Source organism: Balaenoptera physalus, assembly GCF_965194825.1.
Source record: "Balaenoptera physalus genome assembly, chromosome: 11".
In the NCBI taxonomy this organism is placed as follows: domain Eukaryota; kingdom Metazoa; phylum Chordata; class Mammalia; order Artiodactyla; family Balaenopteridae; genus Balaenoptera; species Balaenoptera physalus.
This window is the reverse complement of record NC_138896.1, coordinates 86450104-86466918: the sequence shown is the minus strand read 5'-3', so window position 1 is coordinate 86466918 and position 16815 is coordinate 86450104. Positions and strand designations below refer to the sequence as shown.

Below are 16815 nucleotides of genomic sequence, written 5' to 3'. Positions count from 1 at the left end.
TTACATTTCTCAGATTACTGCTGATCCTTTAGTGAAAATGAAATCTTTAGGTATCATGAATTTATCTCAGTTCTCTAAATTTTAAAAGCATTCCAAACATCAGCCATTTATTTCTCTGCAGATTACCTCAGTATAGCAGATAATACGCTTGGTCTTAAAAACTCTAAGCAGAAGAAGGGAAACAAAACTACCGAGCGTTGATGGGGTTTATGAGACTATCTATCACCTGGAGCTGCCAATTTGAGGAAGGCATTCTGTTCTGCACACACTGGAATTTCCCCGGGAAGCTTGTCTACAAATGAGGCAGCTTTGACGTCAGGGCAGAGGGATGGCTGCATCTGGGGAACGTGTTGATTGATAGTTGTGAGCTGGAAAGGGACCACCGACTCATTCTAGGGAGATGAGAATGTTTAAAATTTGAGTCTAGAAATGCAGCTCTAAGTAGGTGTATAAAATTCTGGCTGAGGGGGGTGGAGCAGAGGGGAGCGGAGAGTGATTTCTAGTGAACAGCACAAATGAACCTCTATTTTAAAGTAATTGTTTCTAGAAGACATATGTGAGGCTGCACCTCCAAGCCCTGTGGTCTTGAGTGCTTGATCTGAAGGGCACGGTTTGCAGATTATTAATGGGCTGGGCTGAGAGCTTTGCCAGTTTTCCTATTACATTTTTCTGGATCACAGCCAAAACCTTGTGGGTGAGCTCTGACCTCCAGAGAGAGCCCCATGGAGCTGAGAGAGTTAGAATGTGAGTGACCACAAGGAACTCTGCCTGGCCTGACTGATCAGATATCCACCTGGCATGATGTGTTGTTTGGCTCGTCTTGGTTCTGTAGTGAGGACTACACACTTGCTTATTGCTCACTTGTCTTCACACTCACACAGCAGGCCAGGGGAGCAGGATGTGTTGACACCTTGTGGAGCATTTGCTCAGTTTTTCTCTGTCCCTGTTTTACCTGATCCCGCTCCGTTCTAGCATGGTCAGTCTGGAACTAAACAATGCCCTGAAAGACCTCAGCATTTGCTCTGGAAATTGGTCAAAAAAACAACTACATGCCTGTCCCTTTTCTCTAAGCAAGAACAGAATGATAGAACTAGGGGCTCCCATTCATTAAATTCTGTGAAGTGCCAAGCCCTGTGCATGTAAAATGTCCTATCTGTTATATCAGAATTTTCAGAACAATTCTCTGAGCCCATGATGAGAAATGAGCACTTCTGCCTTACTGTGGCCCTTTGCTTGTCTTCATAATTATGGAGTCTATAAGAGACTCCATTTTTTCCGGATAGAACATGTCAGAAGTTTTCCATTGGGTAGTATCTGTTTTCACTGTATACCAAGGCTCATGGTTTGAGAGTATAGGTTACAATTTTAGTTGTAAAAGATTGCTGTGGAATTACAGAACTGTCCTAAAGACCAAAACCAACTTTCCTTTCTTCTTTGCCTCCCTCTTTCCTTTTCTTCCTCATTTCTATTCTTCCCCTTTTCCTTCCCTCCCTCCTTCCCTACCTCTCTCCAAGTTTCATTGAGCATTTGCTTTGAGACAGCCGCTGAAGTAACTGAGGGCTGTGTCTTCTGTGATCTCGAAATTTGAATTTCTGTTGGTGTCATGAATAAGAGGATCATAGACTATTCTGTACTGAGATCTCCCAGAATGTGCACTCTGCAAATATATATGGTTGTCCAAATGACAGAAGATTATGAAAGGGATATTTTCACCCTGGTGGCTAATTTATGTTTGCGTATTAGTTCTCGCCACTATTTCCAGTTCTTGCTGGCACTGAAAGAAGAATTCTTTCTTAGAATGCTTAGGCAGTTGAGTTTTATGAGTTCATGTTCAAGCACAAAAGGCAAACAAAATAGTTTTTTTTTTTTTTAAAAAACCTTGTATTTATTTACGTGAAACCATATGCATTGTAAATATTAGCAGTGAAAGTGATGCTCAACTTTTTTTATTTTTAATTTTATTTATTTATTTATTTATTATTTTTGGCTGTGTTGGGTCTTCCTTTCTGTGCGAGGGCTTTCTCTAGTTGCGGCAAGCGGGGGCCACTCTTCATCGCGGTGCGCGGGCCTCTCACTATCGCGGCCTCTCTTGTTGCGGAGCACGGGCTGCAGACGCGCAGGCTCAGTCGTTGTGGCTCACGGGCCTAGTTGCTCCGCGGCATGTGGGATCTTCCCAGACCAGGGCTCGAACCCGTGTCCCCTGCATTGGCAGGCAGATTCTCAACCGCTGCGCCACCAGGGAAGCCCAACAAAATAGTTTATGGTCAAGATTTGCCTTGAAATGTTCTTACTTGGTGAAGTGTCTAACACTGCCATGGGGCAAGATGCTTGCTTTGAGATACACATGGAGCAGAGAGCAATGGGAGAGCAGCCTTTCATCTCCTGGTCACTTGAAGACAGAAGTTCATGTAAATGGAGTACCAAGAGCACTCTACCTTGCTTTCCTCTCTTGTGTTTTTCTTTTCTTTTCCCTCCCTCCCTCCCTCCCTTCCTTCCTCCCTTTTTATCTGATGTCACTCATTAAGTTTGCCCACATCAAACGACATTTATAGTGATTGCCCTCTAACGCTCTCTTAGACCTTCACAGTGTGTAGACCTAGAGCATTTTCTCATTCAACATTCCTAGCATTTGAAGTAGACTTTTCTGCTCTTAAGATGAAATGGCACCCATATGACCCAGCAATCCCACTACTGGGCATATACCCTGAGAAAACCATAATTCAAAAAGACACATGCACCCCAGTGTTCATTGCAGCACTATTTACAATAGCCAGGTCATGGAAGCAACCTAAATGCCCATCGACAGACGAATGGATAAAAAAGATGTGGTACATATATACAATGGAATATTAGCCATACAAAGGAATGAAATTGGGGCATTTGTAGAGACGTGGATGGACCTGGAGACGGTCATACAGAGTGAAATAAGTCAGAAAGAGAAAAACAAATATTGTATATTAACACACATATGTGGAATCTAGAAAAATGGTACAGATGAACCGGTTTGCAAGGCAGAAATAGAGACACGGATGTAGAGAACAAACGTATGGACACCAAGGGGGAGAAGCAGGGGGTGGGGGGCTGGTGGTGGGATGAATTGGGAGTTTGGGATTGACATACGTACACTAATATGTATAAAGTAGATAACTAATAAGAACCTGCTGTATAAAAAATAATTAAGTTAAATTAAAAAAATAGATACAAAAGAAAAAAAAAGATGAAATGGCAGGCATACAGTGGTTCAACAACAGTTTGTTTAGTGACTCTTACGGACTATCAAACATTCTGAGCAACTACCTATGCTTCATTGACCGATTGCAGTGTAAAAGGCTTCTTAGTAGACATGGTATGTGTGCCCAGACCCTGTAGTTAGCACCAGGGCATGGACATGCTAGTTGAAGAAACAGGTAAACAGATCCTTTCTCTGGAGAGTGGTAAGTTCTGTGGTGTGGAGAAGGACTGGATGCTCTGAGAACCCACAGTAATGATACCCAGCCCAGCCTTTCTGTAACGGGCAAGGTTTCCTGGAGGAAGTGATGTCTGCACTGAGCCTTATACCAAGAGAATATGTGAGGGTCCAGTAGGAACTGATGGCGTAAGTGTTGTGTGAGAGAGGAATGGCAGGCCTAAGGTCTCCTAGTGTAGACAGTCACGGTAGGTGCCACATTCAGAAATTAACAAGACTGCTCTGCCTTTGGAGTATTTGCCTGGGTGGGGGTTGTGAGGCGCCAGGAGTGCCAAAACTGAGATCCTGAGTGCTGACAGATATGACCAGAGAAGAAAGCACGAGCAGGTCATGGAAAAACTTCCAAGAGCTCTACAAAAATTGAGTTTTATTTTGTAGACTTTGGGAAGCCATTGGAGGACTTCAAACAGCTGAATAATGTAATTAGATTCAAATTGGCTGTTGTTGTCTTCTGAGTCTGGAAGGTATAATCTGTCTCATAAACCATTGTGAGATTTCATCCTAAACTTAGCTGTATGTGGTGGGAGAGGGGGTAGAATAAGGATCATTTCTTCATACTGAGTTCCTCTGAAACCATGAGTAAGCTGCCTAGGGGGTTAGGGACAGTGGTACTCAAACTTTCCCAGCCTGTGTTGGTGTTTCTCAAAGTGTGTTCCAAGGAACACTAGTCCTGTGAAATGCCCACTGAAGAAAGAGTTGGGTAAACACAGCATAGTGTGCCCTTTTTGGAAACTCTCAATGAGCATCTTAAGGGCTTTGAAGAAGTCTTGCAGTAGAGAATTCTGTTAAATTGGATTAAGCCTGGTGCTTTCCAAAATCGTTGGACTTAGATCTCTTTATTGCTGAAAATCTGTTAACATGTGCAGGCCATGCTGTGGGAGAAATCATTGTTCTTTTTTTTTTTTAACATCTGTATTGGAGTATAATTGCTTTACAATGGTGTGTTAGTTTCTGCTTTGTAACAAAGTGAATCAGTTATATGTACACATATATCCCCATGTCTCCTCCCTCTTGCGTCCCCCTCCCACCCTCCCTATCCTACCCCTCTAGGTGGTCACAAAGCACCAAGCTGATCTCCATGTGCTATGCGGCTGCTTCCCACTGGCTTTCTATTTTACATTTGGTAGTGTATATAGGTCAATGCTACTCTCTCCCTTCGTCCCAGCTTACCCTTTCCCCTCCCCGTGTCCTCAAGTCCCTTCTCTACGTCTGCGTCTTTATTCCTGTCCTGCCCCTAGGTTCATGAGAACCTTTTTGTTTTTTTTAGATTCCATATATATGTATTAGCATATGGTACTTGTTTTTCTCTTTCTGACTTCACTCCGTATGACAAACTCTAGGTCCATCCACCTCACTACAAATTTCGTTTCCTTTTAGAGCTGAGTAATATTCCATTGTATATATATGCCACATCTTCTTTATCCATTCATCTGTCGATGGACACTTAGGTTGCTTCCATGTCCTGTCTATTGTAAATAGAGCTGCAGTGAACACTGTGGTACAAGACTCTTTGAATTATGGTTTTCTCAGGGTATATGCCCAGTAGAGGGATTGCTGGGTCGTATGGTAGTTCTATTTTTAGTTTTTTAAGGAACCTCCATACTTTTCTCCATAGTGGCTGTATCAATTTACATTCCCACCAACAGTGCAAGAGGGTTCCCTTTTCTCCACATCCTCTCCAGCATTTATTGTTTGAAGATTTTTTGATGATGGCCATTCTGACTGGTGTGAGGTGGTACCTCATTGTAGCTTTGATTTGCATTTCTCTAATGGAAATCATTGTTCTTAATGATGAACATTGAAGGACGAATGAAACTCTGGCTTTTCCTTTCTCTGTGATAGTATGTTCTCTTGATTGCTACGTCTCTGTAGAAATAAAGGGGTTCAGGAACCCATTGCTACCTTACACTAATGTAGCTATAAAGAACAACAATGGGAATGGTAGAGAAACGCATCTCCGACACATTAAATCCTATTGAACTAAGCAATAAGGTTAATAGCCATTACAAGTTTTTTTTTTTTTTTTTTTTTTTAAAGAAATTCACGTTCTTTTATTTATTTATTTATTTATTTATGACTGTGTTGGGTCTTAGTTTCTGTGTGAGGGCTTTCTCTAGTTGCGCCGAGCGGGGGCCACTCTTCATCACGGTGCGCGGGCCTCTCACCATCGCGGCCTCTCTTGTTGCGGAGCACAGGCTCCAGACGCGCAGGCTCAGCAATTGTGGCTCACGGGCCCAGTTGCTCCGCGGCATGTGGGATCTTCCCAGACCAGGGCTCGAACCCGTGTCCCCTGCATTGGCAGGCAGATTCTCAACCACTGCGCCACCAGGGAAGCCCACAAGTTTTTTTAAATAGCAAACCATTGGCTTATGCTTTAGCAGATAAACGGTGGCTTCTCTGTAAAAACAAGAAGTTTTAGAACTGTTATTCTGTGATGACTTTCTAATGCATTTCACCATTTTGCAGTTTAAAATGATACCTTGACTCTTCATAAAGCTCTTGTGCCTTAAATTACTCTTTAACATATGGTAAGAGGTATATAATATTTATCATAATCTAACAACCACCAAATAGGAAGCTAAGTCACTCAGGAACTGAGGTATGCATATTTACATTAAAACAGTGAATTTTCATCATTCATGAATATTCATTGTACTTTGTATTTACTCAGTAAGTAGTACAGGCCTCAAGTCAATATTTTCTGAAATCTATATTTCACAAACTAATGGTGTGTCAGCATACATATTTAAATATTTATTAAACTAGTTCTAAACATCTGTTGTACTTGCTCCTAAATCGTGGGCTATTGATATTTTTAAAGCAACATTCCCTTCTAATGTCCTTCCAGCAATATATCTTGAAGGCTGGTTGTTTAATATAGAGACATATGGCAGTAGGTTTTTCTGTTTTGCTATAACTGTTAGGTCAGAATTTTATTGCTTCTGGCTAAATGCCACAGAAAGACTTTTACTGTTAAAATCAGCTCTGTCTTCAGTGTAATCTCTGTAATAAAGTGGAAATGGGATGTGAGTATCTCAAGCGGTGATCTGTTATCAAGCCTAGGTTAATAAAGTGGTAAAGTGATCCTTCTGTTTCAAGTGTCTTCCACTCTCCGTGGTAGATGTTACATCGCATGTCTTGGGTTTTATAATGGAGTTTGCACTAATTGTCAGCAGCAAGATTCTGGATGGAATGACAAAATCATTCTCTTTTATGAATTTATGGAGTCACATAAGTTGGTGTCATAATGGTTTGCTGTCCACTGAGTTGACTAAAATCTTTGCCAAAACAGACTTGGTGGTCTTAAATTTTGGGAAAGCTATTAAACTGAGGTAGTTAGTTAGCTTCTTCTATTACCACCATGCTTCACCCGCCATGAGAGGCTTCTGAAAGGAAGTTTGGCAGATAATAATAAGACATCTTAATAAACACTGTTCATGCTTAGAAGATGGGTAGTCAGCTGTGGTGGCTGATTCCCCTGAGACTAATTCTTTTTGCATTTCAGCTCTTAATGTATTGGAAATCAGGGAGTCAAGCCACAGAAATTTCCATTTTGAAAATGTTCTGTGGTATAATGCCATTTTTTAAAAGGTGAAAAATCAATTCTTTTGCTAGCTTACTTTTTTTTTTTTTTTTTAAAGAGTACTCATTATGTGTCAGACACTGGCAAAGTATTTTATGTACATTATCTCAATGTAACCTAACAATATATCTAGGAACTAGGCCCTATTGTTTTTTTAAATTAATTAATTTATTTATTTTTGGCTGTGTTGGGTCTTCGTTTCTGTGCGAGGGCTTTCTCTAGTTGTGGCGAGCGGGGGCCACTCTTCATCGCGGTGCGCAGGCCTCTCAGTATAGCGGCCTCTCCTGTTGCGGAGCACAGGCTCCAGACGTGCAGGCTCAGCAATTGTGGCTCACGGGACCAGCTGCTCCACGGCATGTGGGATCTTCCCAGACCAGGGCTCGAACCCGTGTCCCCTGCATTGGCAGGCAGATTCTCAACCACTGCGCCACCAGGGAAGCCCTAGGCCCTATTATTAATCTCATTTACAGATGGGGAAGCTGAAGTTCAGAAAAATCAATGAATTTGCCTAGGGTCACCTGTTAAGTGGCTTACCTGGGTTTAAATACGAATCTTTCCAGAGCTCAAGTTCTTAACTGTGTTAATGTAATGTCTCCCAAGTAAGTGCTTAGGAACTTATTTTTTCCCTTATGGTTGATCCAATCTCCAGTGAATTCTCTTTTGGTTATCCATTGCTATGTCACAAATCACTCCAAAACTTGGTGGCTTAAAAACAATAACAAGCATTTGTTTTGTTTGTGAATCTGCAGTTAGACTTGGGCTCAGTGGGGTGTCTTGTGTCTGTTCCACTGAGAGAAGCCTGGGTGGTTCAAGTGAATTTAGAGGGCTTACTTCTTGTAGCTGCAGGGTTGTGTGGGCTATTGACTGGGAGCCCAGCTGGGACTGTTGCATGGGAACTTCAGTTCCTCTGTGTGGGTCTCTCCAGCTCCCTCCTAGCATGGCTGCTGTGTTCAACGAGCCAATCAGCAAGTCTAAGAGACCACTTCAGAAGCTGTAAGAATTCTTCTGATCAGCCTCGGGAATAACATAGCATCACTTCCTCCGTATTCTGTTGGTCAAGCAAGTTGCTAAGCAGATCCAAATTCAAGGGGAGGAGAATTGGACTCCATGTTTTAATGGGCGGGATTACTAGCTCTTTTCTCTTATCACAGTCTGTTACTTCAGTAACTATAGTATCCTCTTAACTATTGTTCGTCTTCCTATTCTTGTCCATCACAGAGTTTATTCTCAACCCCATAGACAGAGTGACCTATTTAAAATCATAGTCTGTGAAACCTCTTGACTCTGGTCTGGTGAAAACCCTCTAATTGCTTCCCTTCTTCTTTGGAGTAAGAACCAAAATCCTTATGGTGGCCTCCATCTCCCTGCATTATCAAATCTTCATTATCTCTCTGCTCTCATGTTTGACTGTCTCTGTTCCATGTTCTCATTCAAACCCCAAGCATGTTCCTGCCTCAGGGCATTTGCATTTTGTGTTACATGCTGTGTGCCTAGAATACTCTTCCAGGTTTTCTGTATAACTCCCATCTTTCCTTCCTTTAGATCTCTGTGCATATTTTACCTTCTCAGTGAGACATCCCCTGACCAAGAGAACATTGTAATTCCACTTTCACCATCCAGAATTTCCTATCACTCTTATTCTACTTTTTCTCCCTTACACTGAGTGTCATATGACATATTTATTAGCTTATTTATTGTGTATCTTCACCCATTAGAATATAAAGTCCATGAGGACAGAGACTTTGGTTTATTTTGTTGCTGTATCCCAGTACCTTGCACAATATCTGGCACACAGTAGGTGTTCAGTAAATATTTGTCAAACGCACAAGGGAACTTGATTTCAACAGATTTAAATTTTTCATGGCATTGATGTTTATGAAATATTTTAATTTATGAATATAACTTCAAGTCTCATCATGCTGTGGGGTTAAATCTCATTTACGAACAGCCATTTGGAATTCCAAGTCTTATCGAGGAGAACCACGATGAGATCGCTACTAACTCCCATCTCCTCCTACCTTGTCTTTTTGGCAGCATTCATGTCTTGTAAAGTTATCTGAGCTCCGATGAACCTTTCTTTCAATAAATAATTGTGCAACTACTGCATGCCCAGTCCGTGCTAATCATTGAGGATATAGTGGGACAGGCATAACCCTAGTCCTTACAGTGTTAACATCATGGTGAAAGAGAAAGGTAATAAATAATTGTATAGATACACAAAGTCATTACAGATTCTGAAAAGCAGTATGAATGAAATATGCAGTGGTCTGTGAGGGAGAATTAAAGAGGATTTGCTTTAGATAGAGTCAGGGAGGCTTTGGGTACAAGGGGGTCTTTAGGCTGAAACCTAGGTAGTGGCTTCTGGTTAGTATTTTTTGGGGGGGGGGAGCTGCATTGGGCCTTCGTTGCTGTGTGCAGGCTTTCTCTAGATGCCACTGGCAAGGACTGCTCTTTGTTGCAGTGTGCGGGTTTCTCATTGCGGTGGCTTCTCTTGTTGCGGAGCATGGGCTCTAGGTGCATGGGCTTCAGGAGTTGTGGCACCCCGGCTCAGTAGTTGTGGCTCGCAGGCTCTAGAATGCAGGCTCAATAGTTGTGGCACATGGGCTTAGTTGCTCCGTGGCATGTGGGATCTTCCCAGACCAGGGCTGAAACCCTTGTCCCCTGCATTGGCAGGTGGATTCTTAACCACTGTGCCACCAGGGAAGCCCTGAAGCCCTTCTGGTTAATTTTAAGCTACTCACGAGAGGGATACGTTCATTCAGCTAATGTGTATTCAGCACCTACTATGTACCAGATCCTTTTCCAGGTGCTAGGGATTCAGCTTTAACAGGACAGAGAAACCCCTCTGTTCTCATGGATTTTACATTCCACCGTGAGAAGATACTTTTAAATGTTGTTTGTAATCTAAAATTAAAATATACTGTAATATGTTATAATATATTGGGCAGGGTTAAGTCAGGAAGACAGAAGCAATACTAGGTATTTCAGCAGAGGGAACCTATGGTAATATAGGGTCTGAAAAAGCAAAAGGGGAGCTCTGTGTTACACAAAGAGAAGACGATAGCGTCATGAAGTAGCTCACACTCTTCAGGAGGGAGGGTCCAACTGAAAAGGATGGGTTTGTTAGGGGAGGGTCCCCATGGCTGAAAGCTCAGACCTCTGACGAGGCAGCACCACCCCTCGGGTGCAGGTACCTCTCGGATGAGATGGGGCTGGTTCTAAGGAATCTGTGTCCCGGAACCAAGTGCTACTACCAGGTGAAGAGCCTCTGCTGGGGACACACTGACAGGAACAGCAAACAAGTGGGAAGAAGCAAGTCCCTTCTCCATTCTTCCGGCCTCTCAATCTCCCTCAATTGGCCTCTGTTGCACAAGAAGCCTGGGAAAGACAGTTTGCAGACTCCTACCCCAGCATCACAGAGCACAGTATGGAGGGGTGGGTTTGGAGCTGAGAGACCGCTTTAATAACCAGCGCAGGCAGTGATGTATGCTATGGAGAAAGATAAAGCAGCATGGGTAGTACAGGGTGGGGGGCAGGGGTGGAGAAGGAGGTTGCAGTTTAAAATAAGGCAATTTAAATTAAGGAATTTCGTACGGAGAAGATGACAAGTCTGTTCCAGCTGCCATAGCAAACCAGTGGCTTAAGCAACAGAAATTTATTATTTTCTCACAATCTAGAGGGTGGAAATCCAAGTCAAGGTGCCAGTGTGGTTGGGTTCTGCTGAGAGCCCTCTTCCTGGCTTACAGGTGGCTGCTTTCTTGCTGTGTCCTCGATTAGCAGGTAGAGAGCATGAGTGTGAGCTTGGGTGAAAGCTCTCTCTGGTGTCTTTGCTTACATGGGCACTAATACCGTCATGAGGGCCCCACCCTTATGACCTCATATAAACTCTCCCAGAGACCCCACCTTTAAATACCATCACGTTGGGGCTTGGTGTTTCAACATATGAATTTTGGGGGGACATGGATCAGTCTGTAGCAGTGACATTTGAGCAAATACTTGAAGGAGGTTTGGGAGCAGCCCTGAGGTTATCAGGAGGAAGAGTGACCACCTGGAGCAAGAGCGTTTTAGGGGTGAGTTATATATAGCAAGTGCAAAGGCCCTGAGGCATGGAGTATTCTAGGAACAAGGAGACCAACAGGGCTGGCACAAAGGGAGACATGAAGCCATTTGGTATCAGACTTCAGAGCTTAGGCTCCGACGTCCGAAAATCCTGAGTTTTAATCCCAGTTCAGCCCCCTCTTTAACTGTGTGACCATCATAGGCAAGTAATAATGTCCTTTTCAATGCTCAGTTTCCGCATTTGAGAAGCAGGGATATTAATACTATACCCTGTGGTTATGATAAAGTTTCAGGGGAAAAAATGTACTTTGCACAGTGTCTGACATATAGTAAGTGCTTAGTAAGTACTTGGTTGTGATGGTGATAATAGTAGACCTGTATTATAAATGTAACACCTATAGCTGCTGCTGCTGCTGCCACTCTCCCCTTACCCCTTCCCCCCTCCCCTCCCCTCCCCCTTCTCCCTCCCCCTCCCCCTCGCCTCCCCTTCCCCCTCCCCCTCCTCCTCCTCCTCCTCCTCTTCCTCCTCTTTATTGTTACCACTGTCACTGTTGAACTTGTTTCATGACCCAGAGCTTGAAGCCTGAGGCAAGAATTGCTTTTGATACATTTTGGAATGTTTATAATTCCAGTCCCTCAACTCCATGGAAAGATTTCTGAATTGTGCATCAGTCAGTATTACTTCCTCCAATAAACTTTGTGGCGTGTCCTCACTCTCATTTTTAGTGTTTGTGTAATTGAGGCATCATAGTGGCAGGCATGCTAATGCGGCTGTGGAAAATAGCAGTGCTTCCCCTTTGTCAGGGATTGGTCCACGGTTGTTGAGTGTTGATTGTAATGGAGCCTGCAGTGGCTAGGGACAATTCTGTTGGCTGAGAATTTACCTGAAGATGCCGGGACTTCATCCCTGGGCCTGGAGTGGTGACTGGGGACTTCAAACTTTTGACATATTGATAGTGCTCCTTTTTGCATGGTGGGGATGCTTGTTTTCTTTGTGCTCTTTTATGCGTTCTAAATTTTCTAGAGCATGTACTCTGTATATCTGAAAAGAGAAGACAGTAAAGTTTATTAATTTTTAAGATAGCCACTTCTACCTCAAATTGGATCGGGTCCTATTTTGTGAATGTCTTATTTTCCATTAATTTGGTATAAATGTCATTCATTGACATTTCTGTTTCATTGCTGTTCATTTAAAGGTTTAGAAAAGCACTCTTTCCTCTTAAATGTTTCATTTCCTGTTTTACATAGGTAAAACAAAAATTTTTTTGTACAAACTTTTGTAAACTCACTAACTTTAAAAATGAATAGCTTTAATCTTTTATTAACTCTTTTCAGATGTAACATGTATTACATGTTGAGAGCAGAAGAGGCTTTCTGGATTTCCCAGCTGGCTCAGGCAAATACTTATACCTTTTCTTATTTTTGGTTTTGTTTTGACAAGCCAGGCCTGTGGAAGCCCATGCGGTAGCTTTTGGATTTATTTAAAACTTTGACTCTTTGCTCCCTCTGGGCAAAAATCTAGGTTTACTAGAAGGTGAGAGTGTAACTGCTGGGTAAATAGGTTAAGAGGCAGGTGTCTGATGAAAACTCCTTGTAAGAGCTCCGGGATCATCTATCACCTCCCCAGGTCTTCACCTCCTGACAGGAAGCTAATGGCAGTGGTACTTGTGCTGCCAGCTCAAGGAAATAAAGACTGCCTCTCCCTTCTCCCTGCCCTTGATCAGCAGGCGCTGTTGACAGGGATGATGAATTAGATGAAACTCGAGAGTGAGGACCAGTAAGCATTGTGTGATATGATGTTTAATTAATAGGTGTGAAATAAAACAAAAACAAATGAAAGCACTAGTTTTTTTCTAAGGATAGATTGTTCATATGTCAGAACTAAGATGTCATTACCTTTTAATGAATCGATTTTAGAATTTCTGTCTTTAATAAAGAGTCATTGATTTGATCCTTGACCCGATTTTATCTGGCCTCATATTAGGTCCAGTTTGTGTAGATGACAATGGTGTAATTTGCATTCTTGGGTTAAGGAAAAGTCTGTGGGCTAAAAATGATGTGGCCAGTTTGGAAGGCAGCGCTTTCACTCACCTGGCATCTGTGAAATAAGACTTGTTTGAAAAGGGACAATTTCTATTAGAAAGCATAGAATAATTTATAGTTTTTAAGTAGTAATTATTCTAAGTACCTTATAATAATAAACATTTCTACTTGATTTTACTTTTTCAAAACTGGCCACTCACTTTCTAATAATACCTTTCGATACCTCATATAGTTTTCTAATGAAATAATTCCTTTAAAAGTCAGTGTGGGTGATAATCACATGAGCACAGACTTCTGTTCATCACTGTCTACATTCTTCCAAGCGAATGTTTTAGAAGCATTAATAATTTGTGTTTAATTTCACCTCTAAAATCTACTTCATTTGGCTTACCAGGCAGAGTGAAAAATAATCATTTCAATGACTCATCCATCTCGGAAGTGTAGTCTATAACATAAAACAACCCAGAGTTGTGACAAGGGAAGTACTACATAATGTGAGACTGTAATTGCTCGCTGAGAAATGAACTAAGCAAAAGAAAGGCAATAGCAGTTCATCAGCTGAGTCTGCCTCATTTTGTAGTTGCTCCCAGTCCGTATTTTTTTGGAATGTGACTTATAGTTAGAGAGATAATTGGCAAGCGTTAGATAAGGTAATGGATGGTCCCAGGGTAGCGGAAGTCAAGGCGGTAATTCAGTTTTCTGGGAATCTGCCTATGTCATCATTTATGGGGGAAACACATAAGTGACTTATGAACAATAGCAGAGTCCCAGGAGTGAATTCAGCTGCCTGGGAATCCATCCTTAAGTGATGTCGACATGCTCGTGTTCCTCAGACTTGGCTCATAAGACACCTTCCAAATGTTACAGTTAGGGGTTTTGTTTTGTTTTTTTTTTGAATTTTTGAATTTTATTTTATTTATTTATTTTTTACAGCAGGTTCTTATTAGTTATCCATTTTATACATATTAGTGTATATATGTCAATCCCAATCAGAGTTTTGGGTGCCAATGGAGCCTTTTCAAAGTGAATGGTGGTATTTAGGAAAATTAAAAAGGCAGAGGGGAAGTACCTGTTAAAAAAACAGAAATACTTAGTTTTTATGCTTTTTGCTCAGTTTCAACACTGTTCTGAAACATAATCCTAGAAATTTCACTGTTCACACTACGTTTTCCTTTATACTATAAAGGCCATACTCTTGTGTGTTTCAGTAAGGAAATACATAAGTAGTACCGTATATCTTTGGTATACGCTTAATGTTGTACCCAGCTCCTCTTTATTCTTTTAGCGTCTTATATCCTCTGTCACACACTGTTTCCTTTTGTTTACTTTGACATAGCAGTGTATATACTTGATGAGAGCCAAAGTAAAATTTACATGGTGATGACTGTTAGTCTGTATACTTGAGAAGGCTTTAAGAACTGTCATGACTAGGTCAGCTGAGAACCAGTGTATTTATTAAAATCAATACAAACTCCTTTTTTCTTATATCCATCTTGACTTGCTCTTATAACTGCTCGCTCTTGGTACTAGATATAAATTGATTTCTCTCTTTATATCCAGGTGTATAGTATTTCTTCAATAAGTAAATATTACATCCTTTCAATGAGAAGGAGTTAATCATATGAATCACGATTACATGAAATTAGGGGACTTGAGGGCCTCAAATTCAGACACTGTATTCCAGTAAATAGGCATCTGTCTATCCTCACAGATGCCAGTGCTCAATGACAAATGATTAACTAAAATTATGGTATTCACAGAACGAGTTGACTTTATGATTTCTTAGCAAAAGATAATCCAAAGAGTTGTGGTTGGGAGTTGTGCGCGTTCGTGTGAGAGGCTTTGAAAAATGATAATTAAGGATAGACTATTATGTGAACTGTGAAAATTTTGTGGGAAAAAAATGTCCCTCCTGGGAGAATTAAATTAGGCATTATGTACAGAAAACCTGTTCCGAGGTAGTAGTATAATGAAGGGTCAGTAGTTAGGTTCTTTACTTTTAAAGCAAAATGGTTGGAAAGAAAAAGGAGGGAATTGTGGTGGTCATGGTGACGATGATTTTGTTGTTATGGCCAATGTTTATAGAATGCAGATTATAACCAGGCCTAGCAGGTTATATGTATGGTCTTACACAATCCTGACACAACCTTACGAGGCAGGTATTATTATCTCCCCATTTTAGAGGTGAGAAAACCGCAGCCCAAAATGTTTAACTTGGCTGTGGTTACACAGTTTGTCAATATCAGAGCTGGAATTTGAACTCACCAAGTCTGATGTTAGATTTCATAACAATTTCTCTATTTGGCCTTTCGGAGGGAAAACTCCAGACCCCTGCAGTTTTTAGGAAAATAAGATAACGTGGTCTGTAATTTCTGATCTCATGCTTGCACTTGGTTCGTATATTGGAAGGACTAATGAAAGCAGGCTGCTCTTGAAGAACAAATTACGCCACGTGCCTATTATTCACAGAAATCTAACAGCTCCTCTACTGAATTGTAATATCCTTGAAGACAGAGACTACTTTCTGTTGTAGTGCAATATTGTTTTTAACAGCTTTATTGATAGACATTGTACACTCCATAAAATTCAGCATTTTTATTATATTCCTAGAACTGGGCAACCATTCCAGCTATCTAATTTTGGGACATCCTTTTTACCCCCAAAAGAAACCCATCTACTCATTGGCAGTCAGTCTTGATTATTTTTTTTGAAACTGAAGAAAGAAAGCTGCCAAAGATTAGAAGCATTTAGCATTGGGCTTGCAAAGTCACCTAATTTGTGGAAACTTGATATTCTTCATTAATTACAGCTTTTTACCAAAATAATCATTTTCTTTCACGTGCTTTTGAAATTACCTGGTTGAAATCGTTGGCATTTGTTCATTCCATTTTATACAAACAATTGCTGTCATTAGTTCAGAGAAAGTAAAAAGTATAACCTGTCATAATAAAGTCTGTCTGATCTAATCCCTTTTTATGATAGACAGTCTTTAGGACTAGACTATGGCATTACTGATTTTCAGAATTCCTTTCTGAACAAAAATGCCTCAAGATAATCCTCCAAAGTTGATTTTCGATAAGCATGTATCGAGAGTGTTGGAGATCTTATTCTTTATTGCCTGAATGCTGAATGTTTGCAATGACTCAATGACAGCTTGAGAATTTTCCCTTTCCTGTTTTTAATGAATGCAAGATTTCCGCGAGTATGTATGTGCCAAGGTTCCCTCCCCCGCATCAAAGAGGAAGAATGGTTAATATGCATGTTCAAGTCATTACTTGACTTTCCTATTCAGTGGATTCTGGCCTGAATTACCTCATTATTCTGATTAAGAGGTAGGAAGAAATAGTTCCTGGGAGCTCAGGTTTTGGATTAAGGAAGTCATGGGGGGAGGGGTCAGGCATTCTCCCCCAGCCTTAACTCCATCAGCACAAACTTTCTTTGATGAGGACAGGCGATGAAGAGCTGTGAAGACTCAGGTATCCCTCTCCCTGCCCTAGTTTGTTTCTATACCCAATGTCTTCTTTGTATACAGGGGTTTTGGCTGCTCTGTGGCAGTAGAATCTTGGGTTCAAATCCTGGCTCTGCCGTTTACTAGCTGTGTAATTTTTGGCAGGTCACCTAATCTCTCTGTGCACTTTTTCTCATCTGTGAAGTGGGGATAATA

At 41.3% G+C, this 16815-nt stretch overlaps 1 protein-coding gene across 25 annotated transcripts in view; it reads left to right on the top strand.

The window, feature by feature from the left end:
• The window catches only part of MAGI1 (membrane associated guanylate kinase, WW and PDZ domain containing 1), a 610830-nt gene that overhangs the window by 445794 nt on the left and 148221 nt on the right, over positions 1-16815 (top strand). Inside the window, exon 1 of one of the 25 annotated variants that reach the window (XM_082412053.1) lies at positions 11695-16627. The exons of the other annotated variants lie outside the window; for them this stretch is intronic. Within the exon in view, the coding sequence (XP_082268179.1) occupies positions 16606-16627 (22 nt within the window). The 5' untranslated portion in view covers positions 11695-16605. Of the gene's footprint in view, positions 1-11694; positions 16628-16815 lie in introns of those variants that run through there. 25 annotated transcript variants of the gene reach the window in all.